Source organism: Salmo salar, chromosome 21, assembly GCF_965601325.2.
Source record: "Salmo salar chromosome 21, fSalSal1, whole genome shotgun sequence".
Lineage (NCBI taxonomy): Eukaryota > Metazoa > Chordata > Actinopteri > Salmoniformes > Salmonidae > Salmo > Salmo salar.
Window position 1 is genome coordinate 27,502,501 of NC_138311.1, and position 19,543 is coordinate 27,522,043.

Below are 19,543 nucleotides of genomic sequence, written 5' to 3' on the forward strand. Positions count from 1 at the left end.
GAGGTGGGCTCGATGATGGTGTCTCCTGGTTTGAGGATCCCATCTCTCTCTGCATCCTCCACCATCCTTAGACTGATACGGTCCTTCACACTTCCCCCTGCGTTAAAGAACTCACACTTGGCCACTACACACACACACACACACACACACACACACACACACACACACACACACACACACACACACACACACACACACACACACACACACACACACACACACACACACACACACACACACACACACACACACACACGACAGAAAGAAAGAAAGAGAGACAGTGTGGTAACGTGTGAGGAAATGTTGAATAATGAAAATGTACTGTGCTGGCTCATGTTACCGTTTACTTAAGCGTAACAACATATGTGCAAAACAAACCAATTTAGAAAACACTTAAGATCTTTTAATAGCACAGAAAGGACTGAAACTAAAATCCCCCTATGTACAAGCTAACTATAAAGCCCCTTAACAACACAAGGGATTACAGTAGAAGTTGCCCCAGGCAGGGGGGGATCATGGGAAGAGACTGAGCCCCCATGAGCCGATTTGGAAAATGGGGGGGGGGGGGGTCATCCAAAGGTCCGCACACATACCACACCCACTCTCCCTTTCACACGTACACAAGTACAATAGCCGATTGGCACAGATTCCAAACTGCCCCAAATCCACTATGGACAGCCAAAAAGTAAATCTGAATCACGTGAAAATCCATGGAAGTACCATGGAAACAGGCCTCTTTGTCCCACTAAGCCATGTGAATCAACCAGAGATTGACTCTAAACAATCAGGCCCATAAAAAACAGACACTGGCGAGAGGGGAAGGATTTAGACCGAGGACCGTGACATGGTTCCCATGCAGTGAACTCAAAACATCCCCGACATGGAGGGTGGTACCAAACGGCACTATTATTATGTCTAATATTACTGTACTTTACCGGTCATTGGTCAACTGTACCAATTCATCAGAGAAAAAACAAGGGTCTGTCTGAGCTAGCTAGTCGCCGTGCAGAATAACTGGTCTTTAACAAGAACAACAGATGCTATTAGGTAATGACGGGAACATTTCCCTCAGAATCGACATCCTGACTTCCCAAGACTTCCCAAACCTTGTGACCGTCACAATCCTGCCTAGTGGCACCTGATGCAAGACCTCGCCCCTCTCCTGCCACCCCTCCCACCCCACCTTGCTACAGTGGCCCTCAGAAGGTCACCGATTGCCACAGAGCAGAGGGTCTTTCCGGTTACCATACCCCCCTCCACCCAGAGTGGAATAACCTACTTCAAACAAGACCCCTACCATCATACACTGAAGCCTAGTGGACTGTAATGTCAGGCAAGGAGGCTATGTGATACCCTTATGTTTACTTTGAAGTAATGACAGTATAATAAAGGGTAAGCGTTCACAGCTAAACTGTACTACAGGAGGAGTCTAGAGAGCCTCCTCTACCTCGCTCTTGCACTCTTCTTTGGTCAATTATTTCATTCTCCCTCACTTCTATTTTATCCCTCTGTCTTTATTTCATTGCCATGTACCCATTTCTTTCTCCTTCTCCCTCTCTCCATTTCTCCTAACCCTCGCTCCTTCCTCTCTCTCGATCCCTCCCTCTTTGTCATGTCCTCTACTACTGGATTTATGGATTTATGCTTTAAAACATATAACTGCTCTGGGGAAGACAGCTGATCGTCCACAATTTGTAAATCAAACACCCTTGCACAGTTTTTTGGGGGGGGAACAGAAAATGTGAGTTAAAAATGACACAGCCAGATAAGTTACTGTATTTCCATCATGTTGACACAAACAAGGAAGTGCAAATACAGACATTGCCTTTATCTGGTTGTCTTTTGGCTAGTGTCAATATGCTAAGTGGGTGCCATGCTGTGTGTGTTGACTGTGTGTCATGCCTTCAAGGTTGACTGTGTGTGTCATAACATGACTGTGTGTGCATGTGTAAATACTCACAGAGTTCACACTTAAGGCCAAAGGCTTTGGGGATCTTGTTCATGCGGACCAGAGGTGTGTCTCCGATCTTCCCGAGGATGTTGGGTAGAATGCTGGGGGCTTCAGTCCTGAGACGCGAGTATGGGATGGAAACTCAGTTAATATACACAGAAAAAACATGGATCATTCCCAAATAGCCAAGGAAAGGCAACAAAAACAAATGAAATGAAATTGTATTTGTCAAATGCTCTGTAAACATGGGTACATTTGCTCCAAAGTACACTATATATAAAAAGGTATGTGGACACCACTTCAAATTAGTGTATTCGGCTATTTCAGCCACACCTGTTGTTGACAGGTGTATAAAATTGAGCACTCTGCCATGCAATCTCCATAGTCAAACATTGGCAGTAGAATGGCCTTACTAAAGAGCTCAGTGACTTTCAACGTGGCACCGTCATAGGATGCTACCTTTCCAACAAGTTAGTTCGTCATACTTCTGGCCTGCTAGAGCTGCCCCGGTCAACTGTAAGTACTGTTATTGCGAAGACGAAACGTTTAGGAGCAACAACGGCTCAGCCGCGAAGTGGTAAGCCACACAAGCTCACAGAACAGGACTGCTAACGTCAACACAAGAACTGTTCGTCAGGAGTTTCATGAAATGGTTTTCCATGGCCGAGCAGCCGCACACAAGCCTAAGATCACCATGAGCAATGCCAAGCGTCGGCTGGAGTGGTATAAAGCTTGCCGCCATTGGACTCTAGAGAAGTGGAAACATGTTCTCTGGAGTGATGAATCACGCTTCACCATCTGGCAGTCTGACAGACGAATCTGGGTTTGGCGGATGCCAGGAGAACACTACCTGCCCCAATGCATAATGCCAACTGTAAAGTTTGGTGAAGGAGGAATAATAGTCTGGGGCTGTTTTTCATGGTCCGGGCCCCTTAGTTCCAGTGAAAGGAAATCTTAACGCTACGGCATACAATGATATTCTAGACGATTCTGTGCTTCCAACTTTGTGACAACAGTTTGGGGATGGCCCTTTCCTGTTTCAGCATGACAATGCCCCCATGCACAAAGCGAGGTCCATACAGAAATGGTTTGTCGAGATCAGTATGGAAGAACTTGACTGGCCTGCACAGAGCCCTGACCTCAACCCCATCGAACACCTTTGGAATGAATTAGAACGCTGACTGCGAGCCAAGCTTCATCGCCCAACATCAGTCCCCGCAGCAATGTTCCAACGTCTAGTGGAAAGCCTTCCCAGAAAAGTGGAGGATGTTATAGCAGCAAAGGGGGAACTAACTCCATATTAATGCCCATGATTTTGGAATGAGATGTTCGACGAGCAGGTGTCCACATACCTTTGGTCATGTAGTGTATCTTCTTGAATGTTGTTACAGTTGTGTAATTTGGCTACTTTTGTAACAGGGTAACCTCTGTATCATGAAATCTTTGGGACAGAGTTTTGTAACATGGTACTGTAGCCTATGGATTCTGTTTGTCAGTGAGACAAACACGCCTGTGCATGTGGCAGGCAGCACTGAGTTGTTGATAACTTATATAACAACTCTCCTTCCGTGGCCTCCAACTGCTCTTAAACGCAAGTAAAACTAAATGAATGCTCTTCAACCGATCGCTGCACGCACCTGCCTGCCCGTCCAGCATCACTACTCTGGACAGTTCTGACTTAGAATATGTGGACAACTACAAATACCTAGGTGTCTGGTTAGACTGTAAACTCTCCTTCCAGACTCACATTAAGCACCTCCAATCCAAAATTAAATCTAGAATCAGCTTCCTATATCGCAACAAAGCATCCTTCACTCATGCTGCCAAACATATCCTCGTAAAACTGACCATCCTACCGATCCTCGACTTCGGTGATGTCATCTATAAAATAGCCTCCAACATCCTACTCAACAAACTGGATGCAGTCTATCACAGTGCCATCCGTTTTGTCACCAAAGCCCCATACACTACCCACCATTGCGAACTGTACGCTCTCGTTGGTTGGCCCTCATTACATATCCGTCGCCAAACCCACTGGCTACAGGTCATCTACAAGTCTCTGCTAGGTAAAGCCCCGCCTTATCTCAGCTCACTGGTCACCATAGCAGCACCCACCTGTAACACGCGCTCCAGCAGGTATATCTCTCTGGTCACCCCCAATGCCAATTCCTCCTTTGGTCGTCTTTCCTTCCAGTTCTCTGCTGCCAATGACTGGAACGAACTGCAAAAATCTCTGAAGCTGGAGAATCATATCTCCCTCACTAGCTTTAAGCACCAGCTGTCAGAGCAGCTCACAGATCACTGCACAATGCCCATCTGTAAACAGTCCATCTATATACCTACCTCATCCCCATACTGTATTTATTTATTTATCTTGCTCCTTTGCACCCCAGTATCTCTACTTGCACATTCATCTTCTGCACATTTACCATTCCAGTGTTTAATTGCTATATTGTAATTACTTTGCCACCATGGCCTATTTATTGCCTTAACTTACCTCATTTGCACTCACTGTATATAGACTTTTTGTTTTCTTTTGTTCTACTGTATTATTGACTGTATGTTTTGTTTATTCCATGTGTAACTGTGTTGTTGTATGTGTCGAATTGCTATGCTTCATCTTGGCCAGGTCGCAGTTGTAAATGAGAACTTGTTCTCAACTAGCCTACCTGGTTAGATAAAGGTGAAATAAAATAAAAATAAATAACAACTTATATTTATTGAGTGGAGAGACTACAGTGTCAAACAGCCAGACTGTGCCAGAGAAATGCACACGCACATACCCTTTTCCTTAGGCCAAAATGCCAGCTCACTTCAGTGTTGCTGGAAACAATCCTAAAATTGCTATGTCATGGTGAAACACCAAACATCTTTTGCCCAACCCTTCCTCACTCCTGGGTCCTCTCTGTGGCTCTGGCCCTTTCAGGTGTGTCATTACGCAGGAAAATGGAGCCAGGCTAAATATCAAATTCTTGCAAGTCAAAACAACATCCTGCTTTTAATGTTGTTGCTCAACAAAATGAGACACATAAAAGCACAAGGGGCTGGGCTATCTTGGTTCTTTTTTCTCCGTTCAAGTGAAGCAAGCTGGTGACTATATCTTAGCTACAAAGCAAGGGAAATTAGTGGAGTAAGGGAACTATGTAAACTATACAGTGCATTCGGAAAGTACTCAGACCCCTTGACTTTTTCCATATTTTGTTACGTTACAGCCTTATTCTAAAATGGATTAAATAAAATAAAAATCCTCATCAATCTACACACAATACCCCATAATGACAAAGCAAAAACAGGTTGATAGAAATGTTTGCAAATGTATTAAAAATATAAAACACATACCTTATTTACATAAATATTCAGACCCTTTGCTATGAGACTCAAAATTGAGCTCAGGTGCATCCTGTTTCCATTGATCATCCTTGAGATGTTTCTACAACTTGATATGAGTCCACCTGTGGAAATCCAATTGATTGGACATGATTTGGAAAGGCACACACCTGTCTATATAAGGTCCCACAGTTGACAGTGCATGTCAGAGCAAAAACCAAGTCATGATGTCGAAGGAATTGTCTGTAGTCCTCCGATATCTGGGGAAGGGTACCAAAACATTTCTGCAGCATTGAAGGTCCCCAAGAACACAGTGGCCTCCATCATTCATAAATGAAGAAGTTTGGAACCACCAAGACTCTTCTTAGAGCTGGGCGCCCGGTCAAACTGAGCAAGAGGGGGAGAAGGGCCTTGGTCAGGGAGGTGACCAAGAACCCAATTGTCACATTTTGACAGAGCTCAAGAGTTCCTTTGTGGAGGTGGGAGAACTTTCCAGAAGGACAACCATCTCTGCAGCACTCCACCAATCAGGCCTTTATGGTAGAGTGGCCAGACGTAAGCATCTCCGCAGCAAAATGCACATAACAGCCCGCTTTGGCCAAAAGGCACCTAAAGGACTCAGACCATGACAAACAAGATTCTCTGGTCAGATGAAACCAAGATTGAACTCTTTGGCTTGAATGCCAAGCGTCACGTCATGAGGAAACCTGGCACCATCCCTACGGTGAAGCATGGTGGTGGCAGCATCATGCTGTGGGGATTGAATTCAGCGGCAGGGACTGGGAGACTAGTTAGGATTGAGAGAAAGATGAACGGAGCAAAGTACAGAGAGATCCTTGATGAAAACCTGCTTCCAGAGTGCTCAGGACCTCAGACTGGGGCGAAGGTTCACCTTTCAACAGGACAACGACCCTAAGCACGCAGTTAAGACAACACAGGAGTGGCTTCGGGACAAGTCTCTGAATGTCCTTGAGTGGCCCAGCCAGAGCCTGGACTTGAACCCGATTGAACATCTCTGGAGAGACCTGAAAATAGCTGTGTAACGATGCTCCCCATCCAACCTGACAGAGTTTGAGAGGATCTGCAGAGAAGAATGGGAGAAACTCCCCAAATACAGGTGTGCCAAGCTTGTAGCGTCATACCTAAGAAGACTTTAGCCTGTAATCGCTGCCAAAGGTGCTTTAACAAAGTACTGAGTAAATGGTCTGAATCCTTATGTAAATGTCATATTTCAGTTTCTTATTTTGAATACAATTTCTAAAAAACAGTTTTTGCTTTGTCATTATGGTGTATTGTGTGTAGATTGATGAGGAAAACATTTGTTTTTATCCATTTTAGAATAAGGCTGTAACGTAACTAAATGTGGAAAAAGTCAACAGGTCTGAATAGTTTCCGAATGCACTGTATGTGTTCAAAGAGGAGGGAGGATCAGCAGAATGTGGAAATACTCTGGTTCTGCTATGGAGATGTGACTCACAGTTCAGAGCGGCAGTGAGGGGACTCTACGGAAGACCCGCCCAGTTTCCAAGTGCATTTGCTGGGCAAGTCGGGACGGATCCACTGCCTCTCCTCCACGCCTGCGGCTGTCCTCTCTAGATCGTTCTCCCCCTCGAGCCCGTTCACATGGACCGACCCATTCTGGGCCTTATGGCCAGCACCGTCCCCGTTCACTTGAGCCGATCCATTCATGGAGAGCTTGTGGACGTTCAACAAGGCTTCTCCGTTGACCTTGGACCCCCCTTTCAAAATGGCAGCCACTCCGTTGGCCTGTGCGTTGGGGCAGACGGAGGGCACGGCGCCCACAGAGTCTATGCTGGAGAGAACCGACGACATGGCTCACCTGAGAGAGAGAGGATGGAGGGAGAAGAGACATTTTTGATTTTAGTCATTTAGCAGACGCTCTTATCCAGAGCGACTTACAGTAGTGAATGCATACATTTCATAATTTTTTCTCCGTACTGGTCCCCCGTGGGAATCGAACCCACAACCCTGGCGTTGTAAACACCATGCTCTACCAACTGAGCCACAGTCGTAGTAAAATGTACTACCCTTCTCAGCTAATATGCAGATCTATGAAAAATAACACACCCAATGTGGTTACATTCCGTTTATGTATACATTATTACCATTCCTGTCCTTACATAACAAGGACAAGCCAAGATATGTTCAGGTGAATACTGCCAGGGAGAATGGAACGCTCCCCCAACAGGCCTACACACTGCAACCCAGACTTTCACACAGGTTGCCTATATAGGCTACGCACTGCAGAGACTAGAGTGTAAAGCACGAAACCTCGGTCTCTGCCTGTGGGTCTCTTTTAAAAGGTCCGATTAGCCTAGCTCTGCATACACAGACACACACGACTTATCCTGATTACTCTATTGGATAACAATGACAACTCTCCCTTTCTGTACAGCTTGAACAGATAAGCAAAGTACTTTTGAAATAGCAGTCTTCTCAGGGATTGCAGGTGGGAACGATGGTGTAGAAAGCCTAACAGGTCAAAATGGACAAAATGTACAGCAACTTTGACCAAACAAAGGTCCAATGTGGGGAACAATGCTCTGTCCAGGGTTCATTTGTACATTCTGTTCATACTCAACTGGATTGGCCATCTGTATTCAAGAGCACTAACATTCAAGAGCACTAAAACAAGCAAAACTCAACTGTATCATTTTAAGGCTCTTGCATTTCTGAATGTTTTAAAAGCCTTCACATCCCTACTCTCGTGACTGACAGACCATGATATGTGATAATCAGTAATCACATATGAAGTAAAAGGGTCCAGGAAAGTAAGACATTCTTACTAAATTGATGGAGTTCAAACTCATGAATCGAGATAATCTCGTACAGATCCCAACGCACTTAACATTTTCTTAGCTTGCAAACACCCAATCGCCTACTAATCTCATTACAACCCCCTCCAGGTCTGTGTTCGCCTACTAATCTCATTACAACCCCCTCCAGGTCTGTGTTCTCCTACTAATCTCATTACAACCCCCCTCCAGGTCTGTGTTCTCCTACTAATCTCATTACAACCCCCCTCCAGGTCTCTGTTCTCCTACTAATCTCATTACAACCCCCTCCAGGTCTGTGTTCTCCTACTAATCTCATTACAACCCCCTCCAGGTCTGTGTTCTCCTACTAATCTCATTACAACCCCCTCCAGGTCTGTGTTCTCCTACTAATCTCATTACAACCCCCTCCAGGTCTGTGTTCTCCTACTAATCTCATTACAACCCCCTCCAGGTCTGTGTTCTCCTACTAATCTCATTACAACCCCCCTCCAGGTCTCTGATCACTACTTTTTTTCCCCTTTTCTGTCTCCCTCTCCTCCAACCCTAGCCACTCACCCCCTACCCTGATGATCTCCCTCTCCTCCAACCCTAGCCACTCAGCCCCTACCCTGATGATCTCCCTCTCCTCCAACCCTAGCCACTCAGCCCCTACCCTGATGATCTCCCTCTCCTCCAACCATAGCCACTCAGCCCCTACCCTGATGATCTCCCTCTCCTCCAACCCTAGCCACTCAGCCCTACCCTGATGATCTCCCTCTCCTCCAACCCCTCATCCCATACCCTGATGATCTCCCTCTCCTCCAACCCTAGCCCTCTCCCCCTACCCTGATGATCTCCCTCTCCTCCAACCCTAGCCACTCAGCCCTACCCTGATGATCTCCCTCTCCTCCAACCCCTCATCCCATACCCTGATGATCTCCCTCTCCTCCAACCCTAGCCCTCTCCCCCTACCCTGATGATCTCCCTCTCCTCCAACCCTAGCCACTCAGCCCTACCCTGATGATCTCCCTCTCCTCCAACCCCTCATCCCATACCCTGATGATCTCCCTCTCCTCCAACCCTAGCCCTCTCCCCCTACCCTGATGATCTCCCTCTCCTCCAACCCTAGCCACTCAGCCCCTACCCTGATGATCTCCCTCTCCTCCAACCCCTCATCCCATACCCTGATGATCTCCCTCTCCTCCAACCCTAGCCCTCTCCCCCTACCCTGATGATCTCCCTCTCCTCCAACCCTAGCCACTCAGCCCCTACCCTGATGATCTCCCTCTCCTCCAACCCCTCATCCCATACCCTGATGATCTCCCTCTCCTCCAACCCTAGCCCTCTCCCCCTACCCTGATGATCTCCCTCTCCTCCAACCCTAGCCCTCTCCCCCTACCCTGATGATCTCCCTCTCCTCCAACCCCTCATCCCATACCCTGATGATCTCCCTCTCCTCCAACCCTAGCCACTCATCCCTACCCTGATGATCTCCCTCTCCTCCAACCCTAGCCCTCTCCCCCTACCCTGATGATCTCCCTCTCCTCCAACCCTAGCCACTCAGCCCCTACCCTGATGATCTCCCTCTCCTCCAACCCTAACCACTCAGCCCCTACCCTGATGATCTCCCTCTCCTCCAACCCTACCCACTCATCCCCTACCCTGATGATCTCCCTCTCCTCCAACCCTAGCCACTCAGCCCCTACCCTGATGATCTCCCTCTCCTCCAACCCTAACCACTCAGCCCCTAGGGTTGGAGGAGGCCTTGGTTCTAGGCCTTCTCCTCTTCTCACTATACACCAAGTCACTCGGCTCCATCATATCCTCACATGGTCTGTCCTATCACTGCTATGCGGATGACACTCCACTACCTTTCTCCTTCCCCCCTTCTGATACCCAGGTGGCGACACGTATCTCTGCGTGTCTGGCAGATATCTCAGCTTGGATGTCGACCCACCACCTCAAGCTCAACAAAATGGAGCTGCTCTTCCTCCTGGGAAAGGCCTGCCCGCTCCAAGACCTCTCCATCACAGTTGACAACCCCACAGTGTCCACCTCCCAGAGTGCAAAGAACCTTACTGTGATTGTTTTGAATTAAAATTGTCAAAAAGAAACAAAAATAGCTTCTTAGCAAAGGGCAATTTCTCAAGCAAGAAGGACTGTCTACGAGTGGTCTGAGTGGAGAGGTTTGGCAGAGAGGTTTGGAACGCGTTCTTATTGGTCTATTAACTAAACTACCGCATGGTGATGTCACCATGGAAGGCCAAAACTCCATCCCACCAAAACAGGCTGAAATTTCAGGCGTTCTTTTCATTCAGCTCTTACACTAAACACTTATCACGATTTCACAGTATTATTCCAACTTCATAGTGTGAAAATAGATATAAAACACAGAGAAATCATGTTTTGACTGCACTGGGCCTTTAAAATGTCAGATTGTGTGGGTAAACAACTCAATTAAATATCTATTATCACTGGACAGTGGTCCGACATCTTTTCCTGCGAGTACAACGGCACTGAAAGCGTTTGGTTTAAACATAAGTAGCCTACCAAAGCTGCTGGTTAAGTTGTTAACAAACAGAACACAGCAGCTTCTCCTCTGCCTGGCTGAGCATAACCTATTATATGGTGATTATTTTTGTGTCTGTAAAATGTATTATGCTATAAATAGGGGTGGAAATGCCTTTATGGGCAAATATGGATATAATAACCATCATATCGAAGTAAACTTGAAGTCACCCGATGACATGGTGTGGGGTCCTCCCACTACCACTCAGGAAACCATGCAACTTAAATTAGGCTACAGATTAAATAAATGATGATGAACTTCACATGGTGGTGAAAGTGAATGGTATGAGCTTGATGCTCCTTTCCAATAAATGTTGAGTCTTATTCTGTCTTATTCTGGTGACATGATGATCAAAGATCAACTGCAGTTTTGACAAATAAAAACATTCTTGCTCTTATCCATAATATTTTAATGTACAGTCGTGGCCAAAAGATTTGAGAATGACACAAATATTAATTTTCACCAGCTCTGCTGCCTCAGTTTGTATGATGGCAATTTGCATATACTCCCGAATGTTATGAAGAGTGATCAGATGAATTGCAATTAATTGCAAAGTCCCTCTGCCGTGCAAATGAACTGAATCCCCCAAAAAACATTTCCACTGCATTTCAGCCCTGCCACAAAAGGACCAGCTGGCATCATGTCAGTGATTATCTCGTTAACACAGGTGTGAGTGTTGACGAGGACAAGGCTGGAGATCAATCTGTCATGCTGACTGAGTTCGAATAACAGACTGGAAGCTTCAAAAGGAGGGTGGTGCTTGGAATCATTGTTCTTCCTCTGTCAACCATGGTTACCACCAAGGAAACACGTGCCGTCATCATTGCTTTGCACAAAAAGGGCTTCAACAGGAAAGGTTATTGCTGCCAGTAAGATTGCACCTAAATCAACCATTTATCGGATCATCAAGAACTTCAAGGAGAGCGGTTCAATTGTTGAGAAGAAGGCTTCAGGGCACCCAAGAAAGTCAAGCAAGTGCCAGGGCCGTCTCCTAAAGTTGATTCAGCTGCGGGATCGGGGCACCACCAGTACAGAGCTTGCTCCCCTGCCACCTATTCAGTGGAGAGGGTGTGTGATCCAAGTCTGGGTTTAAGGATTTAAAACATCTGTCTGATAGGGTCTCTTTTCCAAGCTTAAAAGCATAAAAATTCACACGCAACACCATGGAGCAGAAAAGGTTGAATACATTGGCCATGTTGTCCAACCAGCATGACTTCTGCTGTGTTCAAAACAACTGGAAACTCGGAAATCTCACAATTCAGTGCGTTCAAGACAACTGGGCTCCGACTGGGAAAATATGTATTGAACACAATGCGTAAACAGTGAGGTCTCGGAGAACTGTACCACTTTAGAATAGCCTATCTATAGGTCAGGGATGGGAAACTTTGAATGGTTCTGGGCCACAAAAAAAATCTGAATTCATCATTGAGGGGCCGCAGTGGATTGCGGGTCTGCGTACCCATCCATCCATCCATACCCAAACATGAAGTCAGAGCCGGTCCTAGCCTTTTGGGGGACCTAGGGTACATTTTGTTGAGTGCCCTGCCCACTCTCTACTTGCAAGCAAAACATTTTAGCAGTCCCCCTCTTGAATGCGAAGAGAATTGATCTGTGGCCTACAAACGGGGGGCCACCAGTTGCCCATCCCTGCTATAGGTAAACTGATAGGGCTTTCTGACAGACTAAATGATGTCTTACACATTTTTCCAAGGATCATATTAGTTTTTTCTTGTACTTATTTAACCCTTATTTTACCAGGAAAGTTGACTGAACACATTCTCATTTACAGCAATGACCTGGGGAATAGATACAGGGGAGAGGAGGGGAGATGAATGAGCCAATTGGAAGCTGGGGATGATTAGGTGGCCCTGATGGTATGAGTGCCAGATTGTGAATTTAGCCTCAATGAATAGTAATTTAGTCTGCCAGCTATATTGGATCATTTAAAAAATTATGTTTTCCTACATTTATCCTATAAAGGGAGAACTACTATCTAAAGGCAAAACCAGAATGCACTGGTCTTACATCAGTCTACACAGTGGGATTTAAAGCACGTCATTTCCCACAATCCAATATACCATTTGCAAATGTAAAATGTTTTGCAATTAAAGGCTACACTATCTAGCCAGTACTGATTTAATAGTGTATACATATTTCAAAAAATCTAATCAAATTGTATTTGTCACATGCGCCGAATACAACAGATGTAGACCTTACTGTGAAATGCTTACTTATAAGCCCTTACCCAACAATGCAGTTTTAAGAAAAATTTGTGTTAAGAAAGTATTTACTAATTAAACTGAAGTAAAAAAAAATATATGTTTTTAAAATAACAGTAGCGAGACTATATATATATAGGGGGTACCGGTACAGCATCAGTGAGTGTGGGCACAGGTTAGTCGAGGTAATATGTACATGTAGGTAGAGGTAAAGTGGCTAGGCATAGATAATAAACAGAAAGTAGCAGCACCGTAAAAATGGAGGTGGGGGGTGGGTCAATGCTAATTTGTCCGGGTAACAATTGAATTAGTTGTTCAGGAGTCTTATGGCTTGTGGGTAGAAGCTGTTAAAAAGCCTTTTTGGACCTAGACTTGGCGATCCGGTACTGCTTGCCGTGCGGTAGCAGAGAGAACAGTCTATGACTAGGGTGGCTGGAGTCTTTGGTCATTTTTAGGGCTTTCCTCTGACACCGCCTGGTATAGAGGTCCTGGATGACAGGAAGCTTGGCCCCAGTGATGTACTGGGCCGTACACACTACCCTCTGTAGTGCCTTGCGGTCAGAGGCCAAGCAGTTGCCATACCATTTATGATTCTAGTTATTGATTATAGGTTTAGTGTCAATCTGTTCAAGTGTCAGTCATCTATTCAGCATTAGATAAAGTGGACAGACAAACCTGTAATAAAAAGTGCACAGACAAACCTGTGCAGATGTAACAGTGTAGGTTCCGTCCCTCTCTTCGCCCCAACCCGGGCTCGAACCAGGGACCCTTGCACACATCAACAACTGACACCCCGATGTGACCGATGTGAAATGGCTAGTTAGTTAGCGGTGGTGCGCTTATAGCATTTCAATCAGAGACGTCACTCACTCTGAGACCTGAAGTAGGGTTTCCCCTTGTGTTGCAAGGGCCGTGGCTCTTGTGGCGCGATGGGTAACGATGCTTCGGTGGGTGTCAGTTGTTGATGTGTGCAAGGGTCCCTGGTTTGAGCCTGGGTTGGGGCGAAGAGAGGGACAGAACCTACACTGTTACGTTGATGCTGTTGACCCGGATCATTGGTTGCTGCGGAAAAGGAGGAGGTCAAAGGGGGGGGTGAGTGTAACCGATGTGAAATGGCTAGTTAGTTAGCGGTGGTGTGCGCTAGTAGCAGTTCAATCGGTGACGTCACTCGCTCTGAGACTTGAAGTAGGGTTTCCCCTTGCGTCACAAGGGCCGTGGCTTTTGTGGCGCGATGGGTAACGTTGCTTCGTGGGGTGTCAGTTGTTGATGTGTGCAAGGGTCCCTGGTTCGAGCCCGGGTTGGGGCGAAGAGAGGGACGGAACCTACACCGTTATACAGACTAAACTATTAAAAAACACTTAAGTAACATTAGATCTAAAGATAAATTCTGACATCAAATTGATAGCTGCTATTATGTCTCCTTTCTATTGTAAGCAACACTTTTTTCCCTTCCGTCGTAGGCTACTAAATGCCATACATCTTCCATTCACCAGCATGTCAAATTATACTTTTTGTTAGGCTACAAAATGTTTATGAGATAGATGATGCAATCGCCGCATTTTACACTGAGGAGGTTCGTTTATCTGGCCCGGGTTACCCTAGTGGGAGGAGTTTACACCGGGTTAAAAGTGATTGCATTAGTTTTGGAACAGGAATGGGTCCCGGTCGTGAGCCAGGTGCTCCACTCTGGCCGATAGAGAAGACGCCTAAAAACAAAAGTGATTGCTTTTGAAAAAAAAATGATTTATCTGCCTTCCCAATGAAAACTAGTTTGAAGAGTCAACATTTATTTCATGGAAAAGAGATGTTGTATGTTTCTGGACGATGCACCATTCTGCCATGTTGACACCATGACCAATCGGCGCAGATTACCATATGAGATAGGCGCTCCTCCCGCCCCACATTCGCCCGATGACTTGACGGGACATTGCCCGGTTCATCCCAAACCAGCGTAATATGACTCCACCATTGTCCGCGTTGGCTACAGTAGGCTACCTTGGCGCGACGGATGATGCTACTGTAAATTGTATTTCATCATGCTCGTTCATGTCACTCAATTGTTTCAGATGGTCAAGTCACTGTACATGACACCACACAATCAATGAACCCTATAACATAACACTGTAATAGATTAGAAAAAGTAGGAAAGAGACAGAGCGCTATGATGTTCAAGCGCCACGCGTGAGGAATGATGGAGTGTTCTGAATCAGTCAAGAAAATACTCAAAAATATAAATTATATGATTATTAATATCGTTCTTTGGTAGTAACATTGATGTTCACTCACCTTTGAGTCAATTAAGGTAGCTAGTGGTGATGTACCGGTATGTGATCCAATTTCAAAGATCTTTCGTAGAATGCGACTATATGAGCATTGCCAGCAGCCCAAGAGTGACAACGGTCCAATCTGATTCGAGTGTACTTGTTTGGTGTGTGCGTTGATTGGCTACAGTGGGTGCTTTTGTCGTTCTTGCTCGTCCAATCAGAGTTTACACATTTGTAGGGCCTTTGCGCACATAAGATGCAAGATGGATCTACCAGAGATATTAGAAAAGGAGGAAATAAGAATCCATCGGTAAATTAATGCTCCGCCCAGCAGACTGTAGACCAATCGTGTTCCCGTTGTCATACTGCGTCACTCAGTTGCTAAGGGAATTGTCACGTAATCGTTTCTTAAAAGGTACGATGCCTTGTTCATATCTACTCGGAAATCTTCAACTTCCGACTTCAGTGAGTTCAAATCAACTGGGAACTCGTGGAAAAAACTATCTCCAACTGGGAAAATCGTTTTAAACGGTCATACAACTCTGAATTCCAAGTTGGAAACACTGGCATCCTTTTACAACTCTGACTCTCCGACCTGAAGATCACTGACCATGAACTTGACTTTGTTTTTTTCAGAGTTCCCAGATGTCCCAGATGTTTAGGCGGTCATTCTAAATAAGAATTTGTTCTTAACTGACTTGCCTAGTTAAATAAAGGTTATATTAAAAATAATAATAATTAAAGGCACCATGAGTTGAGAAACCTGCCTATTATTTTCCTTTTAAGTATGTAATGTCACGATTTCAAAGCTATATGATATTACAGAGAACAAGTTAATTATCTCACGTCTCTGGAAAATATTTGTAATGTTTTAGCTTCACGTTATTCATGTTAATGTTGAGATTTCAAGCTAGTGCCCAATTGACTCCCATTTACTCCTTCCAATGGAGTTTCCCATCTAATCAAAAATATCTCTGCCTGGATCTACAAAGGATTTTGGTCAGTACTATCCAGGGTCCTTGGGACGTTCCCTTAAACCCTATCCTTAACACATACCCTTACTATAACCTTAACCATAACCTTTAACTAACCTTAACCATTTTAAAGTTCTACTTCAATGGGGTAGGGATGTCCCAAAGATCCCGGATAGCACAGACATTTTCTAAGGCTAACCAGCTTCAGCTTCACATTCCAGCTCAGGCTTCATCCGTACTATAACGGTGGATAGTGCTAGTCCTCCTGCTCCTAAAGCGTAAATCATAGTCCACAGATGCTGAGACACGATAGTTCGCTGTCCCATTGTGACATACAGTAGGTACGCAGCTCTGAAACCACACACACGAACGCGCACCTCCACACAATTCCCAACCAACGCGTCTCCAGGTAGATGTCCTCTATTCATTTGAATGTGTTGACAGTTGGAGAAATTGCTTGAGCAATTGCGTGTCATTTTCTTGTAAAGACGAGGAAAAAAATTGCAAAAAAAACAAATACAATTCCATGTTCAGATAAATTGTTAAGCAGTTAGATTAAACAACTTCATTGTAAAATAAATGTTTTAAAATTAAACATGTATGGAAAGAGGTGAATTAACACTCCTCAGTTAGCAAACTCAAGCAAGCTAAAACCCACATGGTAGCAAAAATGAACTAGCAGAAATTGTTAACAAGTTAGAAATGATTTAAACACACTTTGCTGTAGGCTACTATTTACTAGTCAACAAAAAATAATGTATGTCATATAAAATATATTCACCCCACCTAGTATTGTAATCAAACTTACCAGAAAGCATGTAGTCCTTGGCTCATGTGAGCAAGATCTTGAGAATCAGCTGTACATGTGATGGAGGAGTGCACTGCACATGTGATGGAAGAATGCACTGTGCATGCAGAGGGTTGCAATTCCATTGAACCAAAATATGCCACGAGACCTAGAATTGCCTTATGTGTATCCCACAAAAAGGTTCACTGTTATAAGCTAACTTTTTTGATGAATTTAAGCAGAATTCTCCAAATTCCCGGGCTTAACTTCCCATGGAAAATTTTTGGCAAATTTATGACCCTTTGCAACTCTACTTGTTACTGATCAAAATTAAAGAAAAGTTATGTCGCAAATTCAGCAGCTATTGTGTGAAAAAGGCTTTTAGAAGTGCCACCTATATTTGATTACTTATCATTAATGCAGACATTGTTGTGCTTTGGTGTGCTTATCAATGCACAACAACAAGCACCTTTTTCCCCGCTCCTATTGATAAAATAATGTACTTAAGTCATATAAAAGTGTTACTAAGCATGAAGTCAAAATATCATTCTGCCATTACTAAATGTGTAATGTGATATATTTTAATATGACATTTTTTTTGTATTTTTTTTACATTTGATTAATACAATATTTAAAGCTGCAATATGTAACTTTCTGGGAGACTGACCAAATGCACATAGAAATGTGAGTTATAGATATGTCAATCTCGTTGAAGGCAAGTCTAAGAAGCGGTAGATTTGTTCTATGTGAGCTATTTCTATGCTTCCCTTTCTTACATTTCGTTTTTGTGTCTTTTACTTTTGGTTTTGTAAATACATTATTTTGGGTGTGTTGGTAAGTTCACTCTGTCTATCTACTGCGATATCAGAGCACTCTCGTCTAAATGTGCCAGAGCGTAGAATAACTGATTAAGTTACGAACGCTTAACACCCGTTGAATATGGCCAATGCCAGTAAAAGTTGGGGGGAAAACGTAATTCAATTGTTGCAAGCAGCACAGTTACAGTCACCAAAGCCAGCTCTGCTAAGGTGAGTAAAATGGTCAGAGTGAGGTGTTCTCTCATTTGTGTCTGGAAGTTGCTAGCAAGCTAGCCAACTTTAGCCAGTTAGCTTGAGTGCTTCACTGCTGTTGTGAGCTCGGATCAACCCTACTCCTTGGCCAGAGCGTCCAGTGTGCACTGAACGCTCCGAGAGCGAACCCTCTGAATTTAAGAATGGACAATCTTACAATGCTCTGAATTTACGAACCCCAGAGCATACTCTGAGCGCACTCAGGCACAATTTACGAACTCACCCTCAATGGGTGTTGCGCATTTGTAAATTCCACAGTTATTCTGCGCTCAGAGAGCGCACAGAGGAGAGTGCTCTGAAATTGGAGTAGATAGCCAGAGTGAATTTACAAATGCACCCTTTGGGTTATTGAAAATATACTTCACAGCGGTATAGATGGTACAATGATTCTTTACACTAGGCCAATACGTTGCTTGTTTTGTCAAATTAATTGAAATTAGAGAAACTATTTGAATTTTAGCAACCAGAAAATGGCGTAGCGATTCTGCATATTACCTTTAACAAAGATTATGAATATATTGACACGATACATGTCTCTCCGCTGGAACAATAGTAGTCGTTGTCCACAAAGCGGCACTGCGGGCTGTCTCGCTCCCGCCTATCCGTTCTTTGGATTGGTGGATACATCTCATTATTATTAATTTTTTTTGATGGGGGTTGTTGACATCAACCGCCTGTATTCAAAGGAGAGAGATGCAATGCTATTAGCCTCATTGCATGAATTTGTATAGCCATCTTGTGATAACTCCGGTATAAAGTGTTTTTTCTCAAAGTTGCCCGGATGTCACGTGTCCTACTTACAGTTGAAGTCGGAAGTTTACATACACTTAGGTTGGAGTCATTAAAACTTGTTTTTCAACCACTCCACACATTTCTTGTTAACAAACTATAGTTTTGGCAAGTCGGTTAGGACATCTACTTTGTGCATGACACAAGTAATTTTTCCAACAATTGTTTACAGACAGATTATTTCACTGTATCACAATTCCAGTGGGTCAGATGTTTACATACACTAAGTTGACTGTGCCTTTAAACAGCTTGGAAAATTCCAGAAAATGATGGAATGGCTTTAGAAACTTCTGATAGGCTAATTGATATCATTTGAGTCAATTGGAGGTGTACCTGTGGATGTATTTCAAGGCCTACCTTCAAACTCAGTGCCTTTTTGCTTGACATCATGGGAAAATCAAAAGAAATCAGCCCAAAATTGTAGACCTCCACAAGTCTGGTTCATCCTTGGAGCTGTTTCCAAACGCCTGAAGGTACCACGTTCATCTGTACAAACAATAGTACGCAAGTATAAACACCATGGGACCACGCAGCTGTCTTACCACTCAGGAAGGAGATGTGTTCTGTCTCCTAGAGATCAACGTACTTTGGTGCGAAAAGTGCAAATCAATCCCAGAACAACAGCAAAAAACCTTGTGAAGATGCTGGAGGAAACAGGTACAAAAGTATCTATATCCACAGTAAAACTAGTCCTATATCGACATAACCTGAAAGGCCGCTCAACAAGGAAGAAGCCACTGCTCCAAAACCGCCATAAAAAGCCAGACTACGGTTTGCAACTGCACATGGGGACAAAGATCGCACTTTTTGGAGAAA

The 19,543-nt window shown here is 44.3% G+C and overlaps 1 protein-coding gene and 1 non-coding gene across 4 annotated transcripts in view; both read right to left on the bottom strand.

Moving 5' to 3' along the window:
* The window catches only part of LOC106582148 (cystathionine beta-synthase-like protein), a 26,486-nt gene extending 7,958 nt beyond the window's left edge, over window positions 1–18,528 (bottom strand). Inside the window, exons 1-4 of one of the 3 annotated variants that reach the window (XM_014164931.3) lie at window positions 16,890–18,528; window positions 6,756–7,118; window positions 1,961–2,067; window positions 1–124 (exon numbers count right to left, since the gene is read on the bottom strand). The exon at window positions 1–124 is cut by the window's left edge and continues 11 nt beyond it. In XM_014164931.3, the coding sequence (XP_014020406.2) occupies window positions 1–124; window positions 1,961–2,067; window positions 6,756–7,111 (587 nt within the window). In that variant the 5' untranslated portion in view covers window positions 7,112–7,118; window positions 16,890–18,528. Of the gene's footprint in view, window positions 125–1,960; window positions 2,068–4,066; window positions 5,132–6,755; window positions 7,119–15,129; window positions 15,383–16,889 lie in introns of those variants that run through there. The other 2 variants (XM_014164933.3, XM_082967082.1) reach the window with 2 other exon arrangements.
* trnav-uac (transfer RNA valine (anticodon UAC)) lies at window positions 7,238–7,309 on the bottom strand. The gene has a single exon. It is a non-coding gene; the product is annotated as a tRNA-Val (tRNA).
* Window positions 18,529–19,543: the final 1,015 nt, after the last annotated feature.